We start from the raw sequence: 23,024 nt of genomic DNA on the forward strand, positions 1-23,024 counted from the left end.
AGTACTTTATTCTCTCTCTCTTTGCAGCTATGTGAAACAAGGGTTGTTTTTCTATAGAGTATGTTCTGCAGGATAATGCCCTTCCTTACCTTCCAGACCCCAAACTGGGCAGTCTGTTACAGTCCGGACCTTACCAAAGCCACGGCAGAGCAGACAAGATGTGATTCTGGAAGGGTATGTATCAAAATACTACCTAATTTCTCTGGTTCTTCAGGTCTACAGATCATAAAGGGGGTTTTAAAAATGGTTTCCCTCATGGCTATGTTTTTTGACTTCTGACTAACTTAACAGGAACGTGGAAATTAATGAAACCAATAGATATTTATTCAAGGGATGAGGCTGCAACTGAACATTGCCAGCTGTCACACTTTTTAGGTGCTATTCATCTGCAGAGAGAGCATTACGGGTTATATAATATTGGAGCCACTTCCTTTTGGGGCAGCATATATTTCTAAAAGAAAATCCTCAAGTAAAATCAGTGTCTGATTTTTATTTAATAACAGGCAAGGGCAAGGTCTTCCCACACGGGTTTCTCATCCTCACTTGCCATTAATGCAGCCTGTCTGAAGGGTGTGAGAGTGTAGGCAATTCACACAACACCTAAATCATGCCTTCTTATTTGTACTTCTCATTGCAACTGTTTGGAAGTTTGGATCTCAACAGAAAATATCTTGGCTGTAGATGATTTGTTAGACTTTTAAATTTGCATCAGAAGCCTAAGGGAAAAAGAAAGCTGAAATGGAAATTTAATGCATATTTCATAAGCAATTAAATAGTTACACATTTTGAACAGAGGTTTACAGGTTTTGAGTTTGTTTCTGTGTCTCTCCTCCCTCTCAGATATATGGGAAAATGTTTCATTTAAATTCATCCATCTTGCACAGATCAGCTATTGAGAGGTTTTAACCACCGGCAATGTTAGGTTAATACTGACGTGCAGCAATACTGATGCAAAATTATTTCATGTCTAGCACATAGTTTTGCTCTCAGAGGAACGCTCGCTCTGGGAAGCTTTTCAAATCCGTCTGCTATGATTTTAAGAAAAATATTAACCTATACACTTAACCTAAGTAGATAAAATCAATTAAAGGCATAAATTCAATTTGGGTACAAATACAGCACCACAGTATCCAGCTAAATTAAATATTACCAATTAAACCATCTAGAACAAATATTGTGACAGATGTGTACAACACTTATCTCAATCCTAGCTTTCTCAGGACAGAGACCATTTAAATAATATGTGGTGAAATCAATGCACTTAAGCAAGAAATAGTGGTGAGTTCAGGTTAACTTGCTGCAAAGCCTGCAGCATTAAGCAAAATAATTCTCAGGGCTGTGTTACCTTTCAGACAGGGCTGCATCTGAGAAGAACAAGCTGGTAATGTCATCTGCTCACCCTGCTGCTCCCTTACAGCTACTCATTTGTGTTTGCAGCCTGAGGACTTTTATCCAGCCTTCCTCTCCCTTACCCGACATAGTGTGACATTGGCCTGCAGAGGGCAGAGCACATTTGTCAGCTAGCCCTGCTACAAAAAATACTTAAGGAATTCCTTGGGCAGTGAATTCTGAGTCACTCCTATGGCACTGCGGCTGCTTTGGAAAACTCTAATTGGACAAGTCTTCCTGAGAAATGGAAATTGAATGGGTTATTCGTGTTAAACTAGAAGTCTAACATAAACATTAAGTAGAGGAGAGAAAGTAATAGACACACTGCTAGACAAGAACCAATAGGAAATTACTAAGATTGGCACGAACACAGAACCAGCCCATGATGCTTGGGGTTGCATAGAAGCATAGAATCCTAGAAACTTTAGAGTTGGAAGGGACCTTTAAAGGTCATCTAGTCCAACTCCCCTGCAATGAACGTGGTATAAGCATATTTTGGTGAGCTGGACCATAAGATCCAGGCACTGATAGCTATTTTTCTTAAAAGAGGGCTTTTTTCATTGCCTGGTATTTAAAAGCTACCAGCTGTAAAACAATACTGATTCACTAGTAGAAATCTGACTCCTCTTCTCCAGCAAAGCATTTGTTTTATCAGTCACAACAGACTGGTTTTGTAATCCATAGAAGAAAACAGTATGGTGTGAGCACACCATGAAGCACCTGCTGGCATAGACTTGTCTTCCATCTCACATTTAATTTCCACTCAGGAAAATGGAGCACAGCAACCAACCCCATTAATCTCTTCATATCAAACTGGAAATACAAGTCGCTTTAAACTACTGCAACACATCCTAGCGACTGCTTACACAGGCAAATTATTCCCTGTCCATATGTAAGATCCACTCTCCAGTGTCTTCTACAAGTATTCACTTAGCACATCCTCAGTGAGACCTTAGCTCACTACATGGAATGAATTATGAACTGAGCCCAGTCAGAACCATAGTGAACAGGAAGCAAACCAACTCCCCTGAGAGTGATTTGTGACCTCTTACAGAAATTTTGCCGTGCTTTTTTGTCCCCTTTCTGTGAATATCTCCGACCTTGAGGAGGAAGAAGGAGTACAAAATGGGGCACTCATTCCCATCAAGGAAAAGACAGCATTGTGTGCCCCCAGTGGTGCAGTGGTATAAGCTGCTGCTTGCGGCACCGGAGGGCCTGGGTTCGAATCCCCCCTGTGGCGCAGGGGTAGAAGTGCTGCTTCGCTACACAGGGGGCTCGAAACCTGGGAGTTGGACTCGATGATCTCTAAGGTCCCTTCCAACTCGCACGATACTATGATACTATGATGATTGTAACGCTCCCCAGAGTTCTGGAAACTGGTTGCTGTTATGGCTTTTCTGGATTTGAGACTTCAACCAGCACGGTATTTCCTGTGCAGATCTGAAGATACTTTATCCATGACTGCCATGGGTCTAAAGCCACCTTAATATTACGATATGTTTTCAGTAAGTCTTGATCAGTGAAAAGTTGCGTGGACTGTAAAGTTTTTATCCTTTTTAGAACAAAGGAATTATAAAGAGGAGTGAAGCAATAGTTAATTCGAAGGATTCTGTACTGTGTACATTGAGTATCATATATTTGATTCAAAATCAGTGCTAATTTGAAAAAGGACCAATGGGAGCCCCAGTCCCTCCTGATTTCTAGAAATTAAGCTTAGGTTTCTTAATGAACACATTTTGCAGAGAGGAGTTATTGGTTTTGTCGATTCAAATTACCAGTGGTTCCTCCTTGTGAAAGAGCAGACCCTTCTGAGGATTTGTTGTAAAACAAAATAGTAGACAAGGATGCATCTTATTTGTTTGCTTTCCCCATAAGGACATATCATTAATGTCTTTGTAAGAACTAATATGCACGGCCCCAGAATTACATCCGTGGAGTCATTAGAAAAAGTGCTCACTGTATTGCCATATAATTAGATTCCCTGCACTGAATATATTACTTCAAAACTGTCAGAAGAAAAATTACAGACCTTGTGTAACTCCACAGGAGTTGGTGACATGATTTCTTTCATTTCTTGCTTAAATTTTCTCATAACCATGGACTTTCTCCCCACATCTGATGGCAATGTGTTGCTACGAGAAGCTTGACTGTAATGTGGCCTTACAGTGCTTCTTTCCTGGAAGCTGGCTTGTCTTCCCAGCTGGCTACGAGGCTGTGGGTTTTCATGATTCAAACTCAGTGTACTTCCTGACATAATTGTGGCCTAGAGCATTAATGAACAGGTTAATTTTTAACACAGAATGTGGTTTAAGTAAGCGGTTAATTCACAGCAGTAGGAAAAACTTATCTATTCTTTGTTAAAACACAATCACTCAGGGCACAGCAAAAGGCAAGAGGACAGATGTTCAATCTGCTCGCAAGTCACTATAAAATAAAGGACCACAACAAAACACAACAAGAGTAACAGAACCCCATAGGCAAACGTTTTCAGATGGCATTTTCAACTAAAATACTGAGCACTGGAATGGCTGCGCTGGTAAGCTCGTCCTCTGGCAGACTGGGCTGAAGAGTGTACAGTATAACTGTTCTCTTTAAAAATATTTCACACATAAATCAAATGACATTTAAGTTGCAGCCTAATTACATTTGTTGGAAGTGGTTCTATAGGAAGGTATTTACAAGACTGACTGTGAGTGCGAGGTTTATTAAAAAAATAGTAAAGTCAGCAGAACGTGAAGGCAGCTGTAGAGCCAGCGCTGCCAGAGTCAGTACCTGGACACCATCCCAGCCTGGGGGAAACTCAGTGCAGGTATGCACACTGCTTGGAAGAAATTATGCATAACATGCACATTGCAAGTGCTAGCTGCTAGTACTAGCAGTTCAGAGATAGCAGCCCCTGTCTCACTGCTGGTTTTAGACTCAGTAAAAGCTAGCCTTTGTGTTTGATGAAAGGATGCGCAAAGCATGATACCTCAGAATCGCAAAATAACTTGGGTTGGGAGGGACATGGAGCTCACCCACTTCTAAGCTCCTGCCATGGGCAGGGCTGCCACCCACTAGATCATATTGCCCAGGGCCCCGTCCTTGAGAGCCTCCAGGGATGGGGTGCTGAAAGAAGACAATAGAAGTCACCTCATCCACTGGGTGGAATGTACTGACATCAAAAGTACCCATCGTGAAAGAATTCCTTCTTCAGGGAATGGGAGGTAAACAGTGCTTTGGCACAGTTACCACACAGAAGTGCAGCCTGCTGTTGGGGTAGGATGCACTGAATTTCCTGTTTTTTCTCCCTGGATGGACATGAAAAAAGGGAAACTACGAGTTCAGGACACAAGCTGAAATCTGACTGGGACAGGATGCAGACAGCCTGCTTGAAAATGAGAAAAAAGGAGGAAAAAATGGCAAATAAAAGTTTGTTTCTGAGTCTAGTGACCATGATTGTCACTTGTCTTTCTCCCAACTCCAGCACTACTTTCACTATAAGATAATCTGTACTTTAACAGTCTCTCTTGTGCTCACTGCTGACTGACATTACTCTCTGATGGAGCAAAGCAGCTAGGGGACTTGGCAAACAACAGGTTTTTTTGCTGTTTGGCTGAAGACCTTGGAATGAAAAATGAGAAGAAGTCCTTGACTATGCGATGGTACTTCATAAAATAGAGGCATTGCCATTCTCAGCTCCCTGTCATGCTGAATGAGCCTTGCTTTCTTTTCAGATCTGTGAGCTGTGCAAGAAAGCGATGCTATAAACGTTACAGCATCTGTGGATCTGAATTTCACTTTTGTAAAATGGAGGTGGCTGCTTTTGTAGAAGGCTGAGGGAAACTCAACGTGTTGAAGTAACTGAATTCCGAATGATCTATTTCCATTTCTGAATTACTTACTTCCATCTTCTTTTATTGTGCTCTGAATATTGAGAACTGCACGCGAAGCCTGCAGTACGAAACCATATCTAACTATGGAATTAAACCCATATAACATTTTCTCCTGCTTTTCTCTGGTTTGCAATAACAAATACACGAGAATCACATTTTGCTATCCGTACATGCAATACAGAAGCCGTAAATCTGAAGGAGTAAATTAATCTAGACTGAAAAACTTTCCCTCAGTTATGCCATTCACATTCCTCCTGGCTGCTAAAGGACTTCAATGACATAAAAATGAAAATGAGATTCTGCCAGTTTCGCAGCTCCAGGAATTTAAAAGAACATAAAAGAAAATATTTTAGGACCTTTCGTTCCTCAACTTTCAGCGCCAGCATAATTTTAACTGCTCCAATTAGAGAACTTTGAGTAAAGGTGATTAGAAAAATAGACTCAAAGTTCCTCTGCCCCCTTTCTTCACCCCCCCACACAACCTGCTATGAAGTTAGATTTGCAATTAAGTTCAGGATAAAATATGTTACCCAGTGAAGAAATTGCTGCATAACAAAACATTACTCATGTTAGCAGGGCTTTCTCTCTTTTCACAGTGGTAAGGCTGTATCCGATATCTCGATAATATTATTTTCTTTTATGTTCATCTTAATCAAATTAAGCTTCAATTTAAAAGACAACCTACAGCATGCTAAGAAAAGCTGCATCAAGCGGCTGCAAGAGAATGGGATGCGCTGCCGCAGGGAGGCTATGCCCACTGAGGAAGTTCTGCACCGTTTGCTGCCTGTGCAAACAGCATCAATGGGACGCACAGCAGAAGCTACAAGTCAAAAGCTCTGGGGTGAACACGTTCATAGAATTTCAGTTGCATTGAGTAAAAGAAAATAGCTCCGGTTAGGGGTGGGGGAGGCAACTGCACAAGCGAAAAGATAAACGTAAAGGGTAGGTACCAAGAGAGTCATGTTTCTCAAACACAGACGCCTGTCAGCCTTGTCCTGTGGAGAGGGGTTAAAGCTTTTAAATGAATTGGTGCGATTAGTGCAAATTAAAAGAAAAAGAAAAAAGGAGAAAATAAAATGAATGTAAACCGAACCAAAACCATTATATTTCACTATAATCGGAAAGAAAGGTTAAGATTGTTCTACCTCTAGTTCCCTCAGAATTCCTGACTGGCCACAGGTCTCTAAATCCTCCAGAGCCTGAGACCAGAAGTTTTCCTCCTGGTCAGCCTCGATGTTATCATGGGTACCTGCGAAGCTAGATTTACAATGAGAGGTTAAAAAAGATGGATCGTTTCCCCTTGAAAACATATTTTACACACGTGCCTTGCCACAGATCGCAAGTTGAATGACAGAACGTTACGGTAGGTAGGCAGGAGTGGGGAGGTCTCTGGTTGGGAGAGGCCGGATGGGCATGCAGAGCACATGGCAGCCAGGTCTTCCCATCACCTGGCAGTCACGAGCAGCCGGCAGGATCTGAGCAGGGTGTTGTTCAGGAAGGAGACACGTGGATTTCAAGAACAGTTGAATATACATTTCTACTGATCTGAAACTGGGTCCTCCCTATGCAAATTAACGAATCAACCAGGGCAGAGCTGCTCTGTGCAGCAAAACGTTTGTAATAAAACCTTTCAACCTCACAGACTTCTTTCAGGGAAATGTGAAGAGCTCTCATTTTGACAAACTGCATTTTGCAACAGAGGGATAATGGTGTTTTCACTGATTCCTTCAGACTAAGCTGCGCTTATTATCAGTTTAACCCCACCTGAGTGCCATAACAGAAACTGCTCCAGTAATTTTATACACAAACACAGAGAAACCTCCAGAGATGCAACTGGTTTGCATGGAGACCTAGATCTCTGATGTTTCATAAAAACACTGCAGCATTATTACTAGCACTCCTGAGCAAGCTGTTAGGGACAGTGATGCTTAGGAAAGCTGCCCAGTAAGAAAGGTCAGACCAAGATGCCAACTCTGCAGAAACAGCCCAAAGCAACACCGCCACTGTGTGTGTGTGTGTGTGAGGGCAGGAAGCCGGAGTTTTATGCTGCCTTAGCAAAGGAGGTCAGCTCAATGAAGGTTCACACAAGCGTCAAAGCGGCTGCAAGGGAGGGGGCTGCTGAAAGGCTGAGGGGGAGGATGAGGGAAGGAAAGAATGAGAATTCGGCCTTTTGGAGGCAGCAAGCTGTTACTTTGGAGCAGCTACCCATAGACTGAAGCTAGTGGCGCTTAACATCACACAAACAGAGCAAACACTATTATGGAAGCATCTGAGGCCTTGCTTGACAAACAGTGTTACTGAGAATAGCATGAATGTAACACGGTTAACGTGATAGCTTTTAAATGGGGGAACTGCCCAGCACAACCAACCATAGCTTGAATGCTTCACACACAGGATACACTGCTTCTGAGATGCTTTCTTAAGCTACTATCAATCAAGCAGACAATGGTCAGCCATTTCAAACTCCTATTGCAATGATTCTCCATCTAGCATCAGTGTCTCCTCTAAGATATTGCAATAGATACAGCAATGGTGAGAATACCTACTCAGATCACAGATGCAATTCCTCTCAGGCAAGATAAGAAAGTATTTAAAACATGATTTTAGAAAGATCCTTGACATCTGAAATTAGGTCTTTCAATCAACCTAAGTAGTTATTCTAATGGCTAACGATGAACATCAACTACTTTATCCAATACCTTTCTTTATATTGGATAGTAATAGTGTAATGTAAAACAGAACTTGAGTTAATGAACAGGTTTATATGTCTATCCAGCAAAGGCTGCATTTCCTAGAATAGGAGGTCCATTCCTTCTCTAACAACTCTATGAAATCTGAAATTATAATGCCTGTAAGTCCGGACATCTTTTTGGCTGGAACAATTCTTCTCTCTGCCCTCACCTCCTCTTATGCTTTTTCTGAATCTTATCTCCTGGCATGTGAAATGTTCAACATTTTCACCTCCATTATAGCCACATTAATAAGCTGATTTGTAGCTGAGCAACTGCATCAGAAAAAAGAGCCTTCAAAAACATTTCTCATCTATTTTTTCTTTTTTTCCTGAAACAAATCTGAGAGATTGGTTTTATGTCACGTGAAATATTGTTTGAGCTGCAGCAAAGAAATCTGTCTTTCTGATGCTCATTCAAAGAGCCACCAGGAATTCAGAAACACAAACATGCCAAGGGTACTGGGACGGATATGAAGCCACAAGTGCCTATGGTTTGGCTCTTGCTGCCAAATAAGAGAGCACATCCCCTAATTCTGCATCTCCCTCCCCCCTTTTTTTTTCTTCTCTATCAGGAAGTGATAGCTTGTTCCAGGAACTGGCAGACTCGTTTCTGTAGATAACGTTTTAATGTGCAAAAAACCTTCCTTGGGAGTAGGAGATATAACTGACCTATTCTGCCTGTCAGTGGTAGGTAGAAACAAGGCTACGGAGCAGCTTATGCTCTCTGGTTTCATTCTCTTCCAGTTGAAATGCTATTATCACTCACTGGCATGTTAGTGACATGTTTTACCCATTTTTCTCCTTTTTCTCATTTCTCAAAAGTATTTACTTTCTTTCTGCTCTCCCTCCCCCTCAGCCCCAGCCCAGTCAGGTCTCACTCCTGTGCACAGTTTTCCTACCTGGAAGTATTCCACTCTTCCAGCTGTCCCCCACCTTTCCTCTGCCCACCAGAGGCACCCTTCCACAGCTTGCCCTCTTTCTTCATGCTCCTGATGTTCTCTCCCCCTGACCTTTCTACAGAAGTCTGCTTTAAATGATTTTCTTGATTCTCTCCCAGCGTCTCAGTTTCTTTCTGTTGCCACACGTTCTTGGAAGCTGTGCTACACAAAATAAAGGTAAGAAAAAATACCTTTTAGTGTTAGAGAAGAAGACAGAGTGCTTAGCTAGAAGCATAGAAGGGCTGCTTTGGTTCTGGAGTTACCTCTCACAGGCTGGAAGAACAGATACATCCTTCTCAAATACTCCAGCACTTGGCACAGGAGTACCAGCAGGTCTGGCATAATTCATTTTACAGATACGATATTAAAATAACCATTATTTAACCATTATTTAATTTCTGCTGTATCTCTCAGGTGTAAGTAGAACAAGCCTCTTTAATGCGCATACTTTTTTTGAACTGTGCTTTAAAATGGTAGTGGAATACATGCTTGTAATTCAGAATATTCTGCATTTTACAGTCTGACTTTCTGGTTCCCTGCTCATCAACTTTTTTAACCTATTACTTATGTAACTGTAAAACAGCGGGTGATCTGGAATCTGTGGCTGCATCTCATCTGGGAAACAAAAGATGAGCTTTTAATGTGGATAAAAATACTGCTCTCAAATTACAGACAGCACACTTAGTAAAAATGGGAATAAAACAACAATCATTTCCTTTATTAAGTGTTTTCCATGAACAGCCTATGAAAACTTCTAGTATACTTGTGGCCGGCAGGGACCAAAGGAGCTGGACAGAGGCTGAGTATTCTCACTTACATCATCATGACAGACTTGTCCCCAGATAAAATGCCACTGGGCAACCTGCTGTATTGGAGGATTTATCATTCAGCTTCCAAAAAGCTGCATAGTCACCTAAACCCTGCCTTGATTTACATTTCAAAGCTAATTAGTTTAAAACTTACAGATTTACTTATCCAGCAGGTTCATATAGGAAAGGTTTCCTGTAGTAAGAAACTAAACTGAGACTTCAGGCTCATTGTGCTGCTACACAAAGAGTCTGTATTTCTAATGAAGGATGTGTGCATCTGCAAGTCCCGACTAATGGGTACAACAAGTACTGAAATCTTTGTTTTGTTCTGTTTCTGTTTGTTTGCTTTCAAGTAACTGAAAATAAATATACGCCTTATTTTTGGCATCATAATTTTCCACAAACGCCATTTATCTACTCTGATAAGTTTCATTCATTATAAATACTATAACTCATATTTAGAGAATGAGCTGCTACAGATGAGTTAGGAAAGAATAATTTCATTCTATACAACAGCTGTCCACATTTGAGGCACTAATGCAGCTGCAGATAAGAAAACAGAAACTTGAACAAGAGCTTACCTGCTTGCTGTAGGTCGGTCCCATTCATCATCACTCAGTACTGTGTCATGAAATGGGTGGTTTCGTGGTCTGCTTGGAGGGGACAAACTGCCCCTCTGTTTAGGACTCCTCCATTCATAGGCATTGAAGTTGTACCCTGAAGCCTGATAGCTGGGCCCTAAAATGATGAATTCTATATTAATACCACTGTAAATATTGTAAGGACATAAAAGTAGATCTTTAAAACTAGGTTCTCTAGAACTTGAATGTGGACTGATAATTACATTACTGATACTATTGAAGTGGTAGTAGTAGTAGTAGTAGCAGCCAGATATTTAGCATAATAAATGACTTCAATTATGCCCCAAATTAGCAGTGCTCTAAAAGCTTCTTCTGTGAAAGCTGGTCAAAAGCAAAATCTTCAATATATCCAACCCAGATTTCCTATCCTTTGTGTCTCATCTACTTCCAACACTTTATGCAGGACATTTCCAAAAGACTATCAGTATCCAATTTGACTTGACTTTGAATACTAGTGAATAACATATGAATGTTCACCATGTGTTAAATTGATAATGTGCGAAATATCCAAAATTTAATCTATTAAGGAAAAAATGCTTCAGATCTATTAAATAGAGTTCAAAAGGATTCATTAAAAGAAACACACAAACTTGACTTCTTAGATGACCAGTAAGACACTTTTTTCTTCTTAGTAACTTCCTCAAATTTGGATGCAATGCAGCCAAAAATTAGTGACAAATTAAGAGTCAATTTTGCATGCTACTGATCTGCATTATGGCTATTAAGATGCAAAAGTTGGCACAGCACAGATGCTCTCCGGTGACCATCAACTGGATTAAGTGCCCCAACAGGAAAGAGGGTGACAGTTTTGGCACCAATGGGGCAAGAGATCAATAACACAGGTGTAGGACTGTGCTGTCACAGCCATCACAGCTCTGTGTGGCTGCACTGCCTTGAGAAAAGACTTAACATGCCTGACCTCCACAGCATGACCCTTTGGGCAGAGGGGACTTGCTCTTGTCAGGGATGTTGCTTTTCACAAGGAAAGCTGAGGAAAGACCTGTCTCAGGAGAAGCATGTGCACCTGGGAACAATAAACACCCTCGGAAAGCTCAGCTTGCTGAAAGAGACCATTCTATTAGCTGTTTCCAAATGTTTCAAGGCTGTGCACGTGGCATCAGACAGCCCTGGTATCTGAAGAGTTTTTTTCTGCATGCTTTTATCTTAAAAGCAGCACTGGTAGTAGTTCAATAGCTTTTCTTTTACTGAATTAACTCTGATTTAAATTCCAAGTAGGAAGCCAATGGAGTCGAGCTTTTTAGCAGCATATTAAAATGAACATATGGATTAACTTGTCAGAATCTGATGCTGATCTGGTACATAAATTCCAGTACAGTAGAAGTGCTGTAAATATATATTCACCTCAACAAATTCCTTTTTCAGTCTCTGTAGCTGGCATTTTCTGAGGTGTGTAGTGTATTAGAAAATTCTGTTTTGTTGATGGCTAACCAATATTACTGCTGTCGCCTCTCTAAAGAGGTCAATTCACTTCCACCTATCAGTCCAGACCTGTCTCCTTCAAATCCTATGCAACCACAGAATTGTGTGCTTTTTTCTAGCTAATTGACAAACATTAACAGACTCCTAAATCATACCAAGATTTTTGGATGTGAAAATGCAACTGTTGTGAGGGGAAACCTCCAGATTTCTAAGGCACACATATCAGACAAAGGTACAAAACAGGGTGTCAGTTCAAGGAGAGAAAGGATGTCTCACCAGCACTGAATCAGTAACTAACAGGATAAAGCATTATCTGATGCTCCAGAAATATTCCCCAAACTCCTCATTTTGCTTTGTCTGTGCTTATGCCAAGAAAGGTTTGGAAAGAAGCCAAATGACAGGTCAAGTTAGAATGATCTCTAATAGAAATGTGGGTCACAGCAGTACCACAGTCAGGGATAAGGCACAACTCTGATTACACTCAGGCTGCTTAAGAGAAGTACCGTGTACCCAGCCAAGTCTGGGTGATTTACTTAAGGGAGACAGAGGATCCATTTTGAGACACTGGTTTAGTTTTTGGTAGGGAGTCTGAATTATCAGGATTTAAGAAAGCACTCTGGGCCTTGGTTCTTTCCACAGTTGAATAACTTGCCTCAGATGTAATCAATTCAAATACAAAATGAGAAGCATCATTTTCTCACTTTCCGCAAAATATATTCCCTAGAACTTAAAACAAAACCAACCAAACAAACAAAAGAGAAGAAAATCTAACATGATTTATTTTGACAGTCTAGCCAAAACAGTTAAAAACATAAGAGGTAACAAATTCATCTGAACTCCAACTCCAGTGAAATTACACAGGAGGTTATCTCATTATATTGGGTATAAAATAAAATGTTATGCGTAACATTAAGTTAAAAGTAAAATGTAGAAAATCACAGAATCACAGAATTATAGGGGTTGGAAGGGACCTCTAGAGATCATCGAGTCCAACCCCCCTGCCAAAGCAGGCTCCCTAAACCACATCACACAGGTAGGCGTCCAGGCGGGTCTTGAATATCTCCAGAGAAGGAGACTCCACCACCTCCCTGGGCAGCCTGTTCCAGTGCTCCGTCACACTCACTGTAAAGAAGTTCTTGCGCACATTCGTGCGGAACTTCCTATGCTGAAGTTTCAGCCCATTGCCCCTAGTCCTGTCCAAACAGGAGCTGTAATTAAGTGTACTGAGACCATCCTGTAGAAAGGAAAGTTAATGACAAAATTCACGCAGTAAGGCTAAGAAATATTTAACAACTAAAGAACGACCAAAAAAATGGCCATTAGCAGTAACATCAGCTACTTCTTGACCTCATGTTCAAACAAACCATTCTGCTTTCAAAAAAACCAAATACTGAAAATCTTATTGAAACAAGTAAAACAGAAGTATAAAATTTAATATAAAATCATGTCTTCCAACTGAAAAATAGTTTTTGAGGGCTGAAAGTTAATTGTCCATACTACAGTAATGAGGGAGAAGCAAATTTTACAGATCGTGAGTAATGCTTAATGTTCTCCCTTCAGCACTTTATAATAAATGTGTTGTCTGTTAAAAATTGCTGCCCATGGGCATCAAATTCATGAACACCTTCAGAGTGATCTGTGCTTTGCATTGATCTATATTTGAAGGATAAACTCATTTAGCATGAGCTATGGACTGGGCTATTCAGATGTCAGAAAAGCTAACAAAAGCCTGTTAATGTATTGATAAATGCTTCATAACATAGCACATTGTCATAAAAGAATGAATTTGAGGCCAGCCACGCATAAGAAATCATTGCCTGACAAGGTGTGTGGCCATAAGGAGACACCAGCACATTACAAAGTAGAAGGTTTAAACTTAGTACAGACAAGGTTGTCTTTAGGGCAAAGGAAGGTCAACCAAGAAGACAGTAATTACTTCCACTTTACACACTGACTGTATTCTTGATAGTACCTTGATTTCCAAAGCTGGTATCAATACCAGAGCCATCCCATGACTCTACTGCGCTGTCAACACTGGGGACTGTAGCAGAATAGATGTCTGAGAGTTTGCCAGATTTCTGTGCAGCAGAGGTTTCATCTTCAGCGTCACTCAGCTCGGTTATATGACCCACAGGGACAGAAAATTTCTTGGGACTTGTAGCTGAACAGGGTTATTAAAAAAAGAAAAAGGGATGGTCATTGCTTGAATGCAGTTCTAAGAACATGCTTTTTTTGCTACTGACCTGACATTTTCTACAGAGATGGCCTAAACACTTCATAATCTGTAAAAACACATGCATTAAAGACCATTGATGCTACTCTGGCCATACTTACCATCTGTCTGCTTCTTGATTTTCAAGGTGACAGTTTCTCCTGCCATCTGTAATAAATGAATGGCTTCACTCAAAGGCTTTCCTTTCAGGCTGCTACTATTTATTGCTAGGATTCTGTCTCCTATGTGGATTGCCCCAGTTCTACAGCAAGAGAGAAGTTAAACATTAGAAGAGCGGGATTAAAAAAAAACCATTTATTTGCATCTTTAGAGGCATTAAACTCTCATCTTTCTTTTGTTTTGCATTCATAGCTGTGTTACACATTAATTCTATTGTTAGAAACGCTTAGGGCGAGTCACCTTTGTTGTGGTGGCAATAGCAGAGATGAAGCATGGAGATTTGGATTTCGGTGTTACTGCAGTAGTTAATAAGCTGTGGATGATATCCATTGCAGCCCATCTGGTTAAGAATAATCTCAGTAGTAAGTTCGATAGATTTTGAAACTAATGCAATGTTTCTAGAATCACGGAACGGATAACAGCAGGGTGAACAAGCAGCCTGCTATTTCACCAATGCAGCTTTCCAGATGGATTGTGTCATAAGAAGAAAATAAATTCTCTTTGTGTAAATGCACCGTTGTTCTGGCTGAGCAAAAATATCGTTTTTTGTGTTCCTTAAATTTTCTCTGCAACTATCATAAAACTTACAAGTTGCAATGGCTCTACCTGTCATAATGGTGACGGGTGACAGAAAACCTTAGGATTTCAATTATTCTCTATACATTACTTACTATGAGGAACATTTCTTCTCCTTGGGTTAGCTATGGTACAATAAGTGCATATACAGACACTCTGGGCATATTTTCAGATAAAGTTAGATACATGAAGTGCTTTCCTCACCTGTTCTAACATGAAATGTTACCACTTTTAAAAGAATGTTCCTGTGACTGAGTAGGTCTTCCAATGATATTTAAAATATGGGTCACAATTTGCTCTGATCTGTATTTGCAAGAACATCCTGTTAAGATGCTCCTGAACTCAGTAATAATCACAAAATGACAGCAAAAATGTTTTAAGCTCAGAACCAAAGAGCTGCTAACCCACGAAAATTAGCCTGGTTGGGTCAACAAAATTAACCTTTATCTCGACAAAAAGAATACTTAAAAGTAATTTGCCTTCCAATATACCTTTCAGCTAATCCTCCTTTTGTAAGGCTGGAAATGATTATGGGATCAAAAGGCTCTTCTGTACCAGAGATTGTAATTCCAAGAGGTCCACCATAGCGTTTCAGCTCAACAGTATAAATAATTGCTCCTGAGCTCTCCTGTTCATCTGTAATAAATGCCAAACAGATGCAGTTGGTTTCTTATGAAAGAGGGAATGAAAAAAATAACACATTCAATCTAGTGACTCTAATTGAGCATTTTCAGGATCATATTTCAGATACACATCTTCATCAGACTCTACTGGATTATTTAGAAGAAAAAACACACTTTGTGCAACTTCTTTATTGCCAGAACGTGCTTACATTGACGCCACTAAAACAACTCTCCTTACTGGAACAGGACTGAATTCTACTGTTTAAAATCTTAGTACCTTCTTCCTATTAAAATGTGACTTCGGGCTATTTAATTAGAGAAGAAATGCTTTACTACTGGCATAGTAAATTCCAGAACCTTTCTGCTCCTTGAATTGAATGGAAGGTATTCACAACAAAGGAGAATTCAACAATTTTTAAACTAACTTCCTTAAAAAAATGGTGGGAAAGGCCAAAAGTCATCATGAGATGAACACTTCTGCTGCTAAGAAAACCTGTAATACATCCCCTCTTTTTAATGGAGAAATTTTCAACTTTCAGAATTGAATAAAAACTAGCTTCTGAATTCAGAATTATTAACTGAATTGAATAACAACTCCATTCGATTTTATTTATCTCACTATTTTCATGAAATTTGCATTGTTTTGAAATGCTAGCACCACCAAATAATCATCATAAATGGAAAGAATTTATCTCTGGCTAAGCTAAGTACAGGGTATTTTCTGCAAACGATACCCAGTTGGTGCTGCACCAACAGGAAGGAATGCTTTATTAATACAGTGCATCTCCTTCACATATTATCCAAAATGCATCACAGTAGGAGAGAAATCAGCTGTAGTTTCTTTTAGTTCTGAAGGAATACTTTAAAACTTTAAATGTCAAATTTCTCCTGTTTCTCCTCAGGTCAAATGCTCCCTTGCCCATCTTATGATATTGATATTCAGCCAAGGTGTCTGGCCTGGCAAGCAACATTTCCTGCATCTGTGGGTAATGACATTTTGAATGGTTCAGCAAGTGTGGAAAATGTCTAAGATGCACACTGAGTAAATGTGACTAGAACTAACCTGAGACAAGTCAGAAAATTCAAGCGCTCAATTCAAGTTTTAAGAGTAGAAAAAGAAAACTGCATCACTCCATAGGTTTAAAGTACTGCCTCCTTCCAAGGCTGCATGTGGTACTTCAGCAGAGCTGGAGAAACACTAATATCTTTGAAGTTACTTTGTTTCTTCCTAATTTTCAGAAAATTTAGGTCTACTTTCCCCCATCCCAAATCCCTCCTATTTCCCACTTGCTATTGCTAACAGAATCATTCCACAGAGGAATCACAGTACGGCTGGGGTTGGAAGAGACCTCTGGAGATCATCTAATCCAGCCCCCCTGCTGAAGCAGATTTTCCTATAGTAGATTGCTCTTGCTTGCCTGTTGTGTTCATGAGGCAATGACAAATCCTCTGAGACCTAACACTGATAATGTTTACGCAGGTATGGCATTGACATGTTGCAGGACTTCCACAGAAGGATGAAGAGTAATCCCCCAAGCTAATTGAAAATGGAATAGCCAGTATCTGCTAAGGGCTGACACAATGCTAATGTTTCCCTGTTACCTATGGCAAGTGAAAAAGAAGATATTAATCATACAGCAGTCCTGCCACATGAGAGTTGGAAGTTTATAGATCTTAGTGACTGACTAGAAAGGAGACCAGTCCATTATGTCTTTCTTACCCTAGTTAAGAAAATTAATGGTAGAATGCAACAAATGTCAAATTGCTACACTACTCTCTTTGATGCTCCTTCCAGGCATTACAAATCAAAGCTATTCAAAAACATAGCTTAAAAGTGGCCTGAATTCAGAATAAAGGCCAGTTCTCACATGAAAGCAAAGAATTCTGCTACTTGAAAAAGGCTGGTAGCCATTAGGTTATTCAGGTGATAAAACTATCCTCATAATTGGAAGATAGCAGGAAAAAAGAAGGAAAGATTGCTGAAAACATGCTTCCACTCAGGGAGGAAATGCAATCAAATTAAGATATTTGGGGGGGGGGGGGGGGGGGGTTCTCATGTTTTTGAGATTTTCCTTCTTTCTTTTCTTTTAGTGATGCAACTGTGGATAATTCTATGATTTTTTCTCTGACGGACATAGCTCTGAGCCATATTAAATTGGCTAGAGAAGGAAGGAGTATGGAGAGAACAAGGAAAACCAGATGAGGTTTATCAAAAGCAAGTGTAGAGCCTTGCACCTAAGGAGGAATAATTGCATGCACCAGTACAGGTTGGGGGATGACCTGCTGGAGAGGAGCTCTGCTGAGAGGGACCTGGGCGTCCTGGTGGACGACAGGTTGGCCATGAGCCAGCAGTGTGCCCTCATGGCCAAAAAGGCCAATGGCATTCTGGGGTGCATTAAAAAGAGCGTAGCCAGCAGGTCAAGGGAGGTGATCCTCCCCCTCTACTCTGCCCTGGTTAAGGCCTCATCTGGAGTATTGTGTCCAGTTCTGGGTTCCCCAGTACAAAGAAGACACAGATCTCTTGGAAAGAGTCCAGCGGAGGGCCACAAAGGTGGTGAAGGGTCAGGAGCATCTCCCCTATGAATAAAGGCTAAGTGAACTGGGTCCGTTTAGCCCTGAGAAAAGAAGACTGAGAGGGGACCTGATCCATGTCTATAAATATCTGAGGTGTGGGGGGCAAAGTGGCGTGGCCAGGCTCTTTTCAGCAGTGTGTGGAGACAGGACAAGGGGAAACAGACAGAAACTGGAGCATAGGAAGTTCTGCACAAATGTGCGCAAGAACTTCTTTACAGTGAGGGTGACGGAGCACTGGAACAGGCTGCCCAGGGGGGTTGTGAAGTCTCCTTCTCTGGAGATATTCAAGACCCGCCTGGAGGCCGAGCTTTGCGACGTGGTGTAGGGAGCCTGCTTTGGCAGCGGGGTTGGACTCGATGATCTCTGGAGGTCCCTTCCAACCCCTACGATTCTGTGATTCTGTATTTTCCTCTACATCAACAACCAGACGGACTTCATAGAGCTCCACCTGGGGACAGATGATGAGCTGACAGAGAACTTATGGGTTAGGGTTAAAGGGAAGGCAGGGGAAAAAGACACTGTAGTGGAGGAATGCTACAGGCTGCCCGATCAGGAAGACTGAGTGGATGAGGCCTTCTATAAACAGATAGGAGCAGCTTCATATTTGCAAAACACGGTCCTCGTGGGGGACTTCAACCACCCTGATATCTGTTTGAGGGACAACACCGCAAGGCACCAGAAATCGAAGAGGTTCCTGGAACATCTTGATGATAACTTCCTCTTTCAAGTGGAGCCCATGAGAAAAAGTGCTATGCTGGACCTTGTCTTTGCCAGTGAGGAGGGGCTGGTGAGTAATGTGAAGCTAAAGGGCAGCCTTGACTGTGGTGACCATGAAATTGTGGAGCTGAAGATCCTTAGGGCATCTGAAAGGGTGCGCAACAAGCTTGCTGCTCTGGACTTCAGGAGAGTGGACTTCGAGCTCTTCAGAGAACTGCTTGGTAGGGGGATGAGGGGGATGTGGGATTCCCCTGGAGGGAAGGGGAGCCCAAGAAAGTTGGCTAGCCCAGAAACTGCATCCTCAAAAAAAGGAAGGCAGGCAAGAATGCCAGGAGGCCTCCATGGATCAACAAAGAGCTCCTGGACCTACTTAAGTGCAAAAAGAAAGTCTATAGGGAGTGGAAGCAGGAACTACAGGCCAATCAGTCTCGCCTCTGTGCCTGGCAAGATGATGGAAAAGATCATTCTGAAGGCCCCACTAAGGCTCACAGAAAATAAAGATAGGGTGATTGGTAGTAATCAACATTGCCCCAACATTGCCCCAACCATGGACAAGTCATGTCTTACAAACTTGGTGGCCTTTTATGATGGAGTTACAGCACCAGAGGATAAAGGAAGAACAACTGACATCATTTACCTGAACTTGTGCAAGTGTTTGACACTGTTCCATATGACATCCTGGTTGCCAAGTTCGAGAAAAATGGATTGGACAGATGGACCACTCCATGGATAAGGAATTGGCTGGTGGTCAAACTCAGAGAGTTGTGGTCAGTAGCTTAGTGTCCAAGTGGAGACTGGTGACGAGTAACCTTTCATGGGGATCAATGCTGGGACCACTGTTATTTAATATGCCTGTAGGCGATATGGGCAGTGGGATCAAGTACACCCTCAGCAAGTTTGCAGATGACACCAAGCTGAGTGGTGCAGCTGACATGCTAGAGGGAAGAGATGCCATCCAGAGAGACCTGGACCTTAGAGGTGAGCCCATGCTACCTTATGAAGTTCAACAAGGCCAAGTGCAAGGTCCATCACCTGAGTCAGGGCAATCCCAAGCACAGATACAGTCTGGGCAGAGAGTGGCTTGAGAGCAGCCTTGAGAAGGATTTGGGAGAATCAGCTGATGAAAGATTCAATATGAGCCAGCAGTGAGCTCCTGCAGCCCAGGAGGCCAACTTTATCCTGGGTTGCATTGAAAGAAGCATGACCAGCAGGTCAGTCTCAGAAGCAGAGAAAATTTCAATACATTGATAAGGGAAAGATCAACCTTGTATGTTTACCCCTGAAGGGAAATTGCCTGTGCAGAAAACCAAAGATTTCTTTTTGCAGATTTCACTTTGGCATTAGTAAAAATCTGCAGTGTTTAGCAAAACCATTTCACTAAATCTTGAATGCAAAAGAATAAACCTGCAAATACATAAGAATCTGAAATAGGCTCATTGCTAATACCAGAATTATCTTCATCTTTGCGGATCTTTAACTTCACAAGGTCCTCACAGTGCTGAAGAATCTGAACAGCATCTTCCATTGAGCAATTGTCAAGTCGGATGTTATCTATTGCAAGCAACTTATCACCCAGTTCCAGTGTTCCAGTTCTGTGAACAAGCAAACAAGATTACTTGAAATGCCAGTAACATTAAAGTATTTTAGAAAGCATAAACACTAAGAGAGAAACACGACATTTTTTTTAAAACAATTATTGCTTTATATATTGGACTTTTCACATGCAACTGTTGTGAACTAAATAAAAGCAGAAGGTTCTTACAGGTTTCCTTAGTTTAATTTGAGACTATCTGGCTACACAGTGGAAAGAGAATTTTACTGGACGTCTCACCTGTGAGCAACACTTCCTTTCTTGATATCAGAAATAACTAGAGGATCCCCTGGTTTTCTACTGGAAGGAGCTGTAATAAAAAATAGATATAAGCATCTGTTTTTATTTTTTATATATGCACACAGGCTAAAGTTATAACCAGAAATCAAAATTTCCTTATTTATTTATTTATCTATCTGTATTGTATTTCTCCCCTTCCTCTATTCTATAGATAAATACAAATGGCAGCACCACATAACCAAGACTGCAAAGTCTACTTCTTAAGAACTAGAAAATTCCAGAACTAAGGTGACTACTGCCAAGAGAATTCAGTCCGGTGTGTCTGAATTCTGGATTAGGCCAGGACTCAACCATGTGCAGATACCATGGCACAGCTACATGATACATCATAAAATGCTGTGTAGCTCCAACACACAAGGTGTTGGCAGCTCCCAAACACACAGAGCCATTCTGGCAAAATTTATAGAGTGGTCTATACCACATTCTTTGCATCTATCTGCTCTCATCTCATTCAGTGTTAAAGGCAGAGGCATGAAGATAGTGCTGCCTGCGTGAGAAAGGAGCTATCTACTTTTCAGTGAATTGCACACTGTGGATAACTGCCACACTTAGGCTGGGCTGACACAATCACCACATCTGCACAGACGTAGCTGACACCATGCGGATGCTTGCTTTGGGATGACTCATTGCTTCTTCTGCAATAAACATGGCCCTTATGTTGAGTAACATTTCTCCTCTGTGCTGATGCAAAGCCTTAAGCATCGCACACTTCTGCCCACTTTGGACAGTGAATAGAACCACTGCAACTCCAGTAACATTCAAGTTAGTAACTCATCTCTTCTTAGAGGTATCTGGTGTTATTTTCTATTTGCTGACTGTCCATCATTATTAAAATGATGCTCTGCTCTACAATGCCAGTCACTGCCATTCTTTAACTACTTGTGCAAAAGCATTTGCCAGGTTTCCCCTGGCAAGTTCTGCAAGCCATTCACAGTGCAGCTTAGCAATTTCATTTGACTTTTGGATCTCTGGGTTAGCTACCCCAGAGGACGAAAAAAACAATGACTGACTGCATCCAGAGGACTGATTCTTGGCACAGCTTCAGTGAGTGCACTGTTTTCAAGAGCTGATGCATTTGCTGATAGAAGAGGACTGCACTGAATATCTGATAAGGCAAGCAGTGGGATCAGAAATTGAGGATAGCAAAAGGCATGTTCTTAGAGATCAGTGTTTTACCTGTCACAAAGCACACCACGCAGAGCTGCTGGGGTGAGGAAACAGTCCACAGACCAACTCATGGGACTGTTGTTGTAGAAGAGCATGCCATGTGGTCTAAAGCTCTTAGATCTCCTAAAAGCACTAATGCTTTTGTGCATCTAAGGCTCTCAAATCACCTTACGCCATTTCTGATTTGTACCTGCTGAGGCCTCTGCATTCACACACAGAAGGTATTTCTCCATTAGGCACCAATGACTAATTGACAATCATCAAAAAAGCTGCTAGTATTGGTGGAGGACCAATACAAAATCCTGATGTCATCTTTTTAGCAGATCACGATTCTTCTCTTTGGTGGAAAATATCAGATCCACTCCTACAGCAACCATGAGGTGTATTAATAAAGACATTTCCAACACAGTGCTCTAACAGATCTTGTTAACCTTGGCTGCCCTGGCTGAGAAAGCCTCTGAACGTCCACTTTTTGTTAAACTGATTTCAAAAATTAACAGTACTAGAGAAAACAGTCCCTTATGGTTCCAAAAAGAAGAGAGAAGGAAAAGCAAAAAAGGGCAGAGAGAACACTCCAAATGTGGATCCACAGAGTACATACGGAGGCAAAGGATAAAACGTTGTACACAAACTTATTAAAGTTTCAAACTGAAGCAACCTGAACCAGCTGCATTTTGTCAGTTAGCCTGTGCTATTGTCTGGTGGATGAAAGTCCTTTTGCAGGAAGTAAACGCAGCTTGGTGTGAAATGAATTCCCCTAAGCTGACAAGCCCTTAATAAGAAGCTACATCACACTTTGTTGGTTTCTTCTGGTAGTTCAATGTTCATGACAGACTTAGTACAAACTATTTAAGTTTTGTTGCACAGATAAGATCTTCAGTTGCCTCCATAACTTTTGTACTGTGCGTCACTGCTGCCTAAGACTGCTTCCCAAACACTAACAAATAGACTGTCCCTTGCAAGAAGACTGAGTACTGTTTTCCTCATTTTATAGATAAGAAAAGGAGACACAACAAATTTTAAGTATGACCATTTTTCAGAAAGTAATTTGAGATATCCACGCTCTCATTTCTTACAATAGTTTGCATTATGTAACAGTTTCTACGTCCAAAGCCCAACTGCTGGCATTTTCAGCAATAGTAGCAAATGCTCAGCATTTTTTCAAGACTGGCTCCAGGTTCTCCAATGTTTCTCCAGAAAATCAAGCAGTCAGGTGTGGAAAATGTCTTTTTTTCTCTCTCTCTTTTTCTTTTTCCTTGTG

At 41.2% G+C, this 23,024-nt stretch overlaps 1 protein-coding gene across 17 annotated transcripts in view; it reads right to left on the reverse strand.

Annotated features, from left to right (window-relative positions):
- The window catches only part of GRIP1 (glutamate receptor interacting protein 1), a 297,390-nt gene that overhangs the window by 6,099 nt on the left and 268,267 nt on the right, over positions 1-23,024 (reverse strand). For 9 of the 17 annotated variants that reach the window (XM_072327124.1, XM_072327106.1, XM_072327157.1 and 6 more), the window contains 10 exons: positions 20,537-20,606; positions 20,152-20,297; positions 15,283-15,427; positions 14,158-14,297; positions 13,796-13,984; positions 10,324-10,480; positions 8,895-9,095; positions 6,410-6,521; positions 6,215-6,259; positions 3,419-3,652 (listed from right to left, as the gene is read on the reverse strand). In XM_072327124.1, coding sequence (XP_072183225.1) covers positions 3,419-3,652; positions 6,215-6,259; positions 6,410-6,521; positions 8,895-9,095; positions 10,324-10,480; positions 13,796-13,984; positions 14,158-14,297; positions 15,283-15,427; positions 20,152-20,297; positions 20,537-20,606 — 1,439 coding nt within the window. The remainder of the gene's footprint in view (positions 1-3,418; positions 3,653-6,214; positions 6,260-6,409; positions 6,522-8,894; positions 9,096-10,323; positions 10,481-13,795; positions 13,985-14,157; positions 14,298-15,282; positions 15,428-20,151; positions 20,298-20,536; positions 20,607-23,024) is intronic. The other 8 variants (XM_072327180.1, XM_072327202.1, XM_072327098.1 and 5 more) reach the window with 2 other exon arrangements.

The sequence above is a fragment of the Excalfactoria chinensis genome, chromosome 1, assembly GCF_039878825.1.
Source record: "Excalfactoria chinensis isolate bCotChi1 chromosome 1, bCotChi1.hap2, whole genome shotgun sequence".
In the NCBI taxonomy this organism is placed as follows: Eukaryota; Metazoa; Chordata; class Aves; order Galliformes; family Phasianidae; genus Excalfactoria; species Excalfactoria chinensis.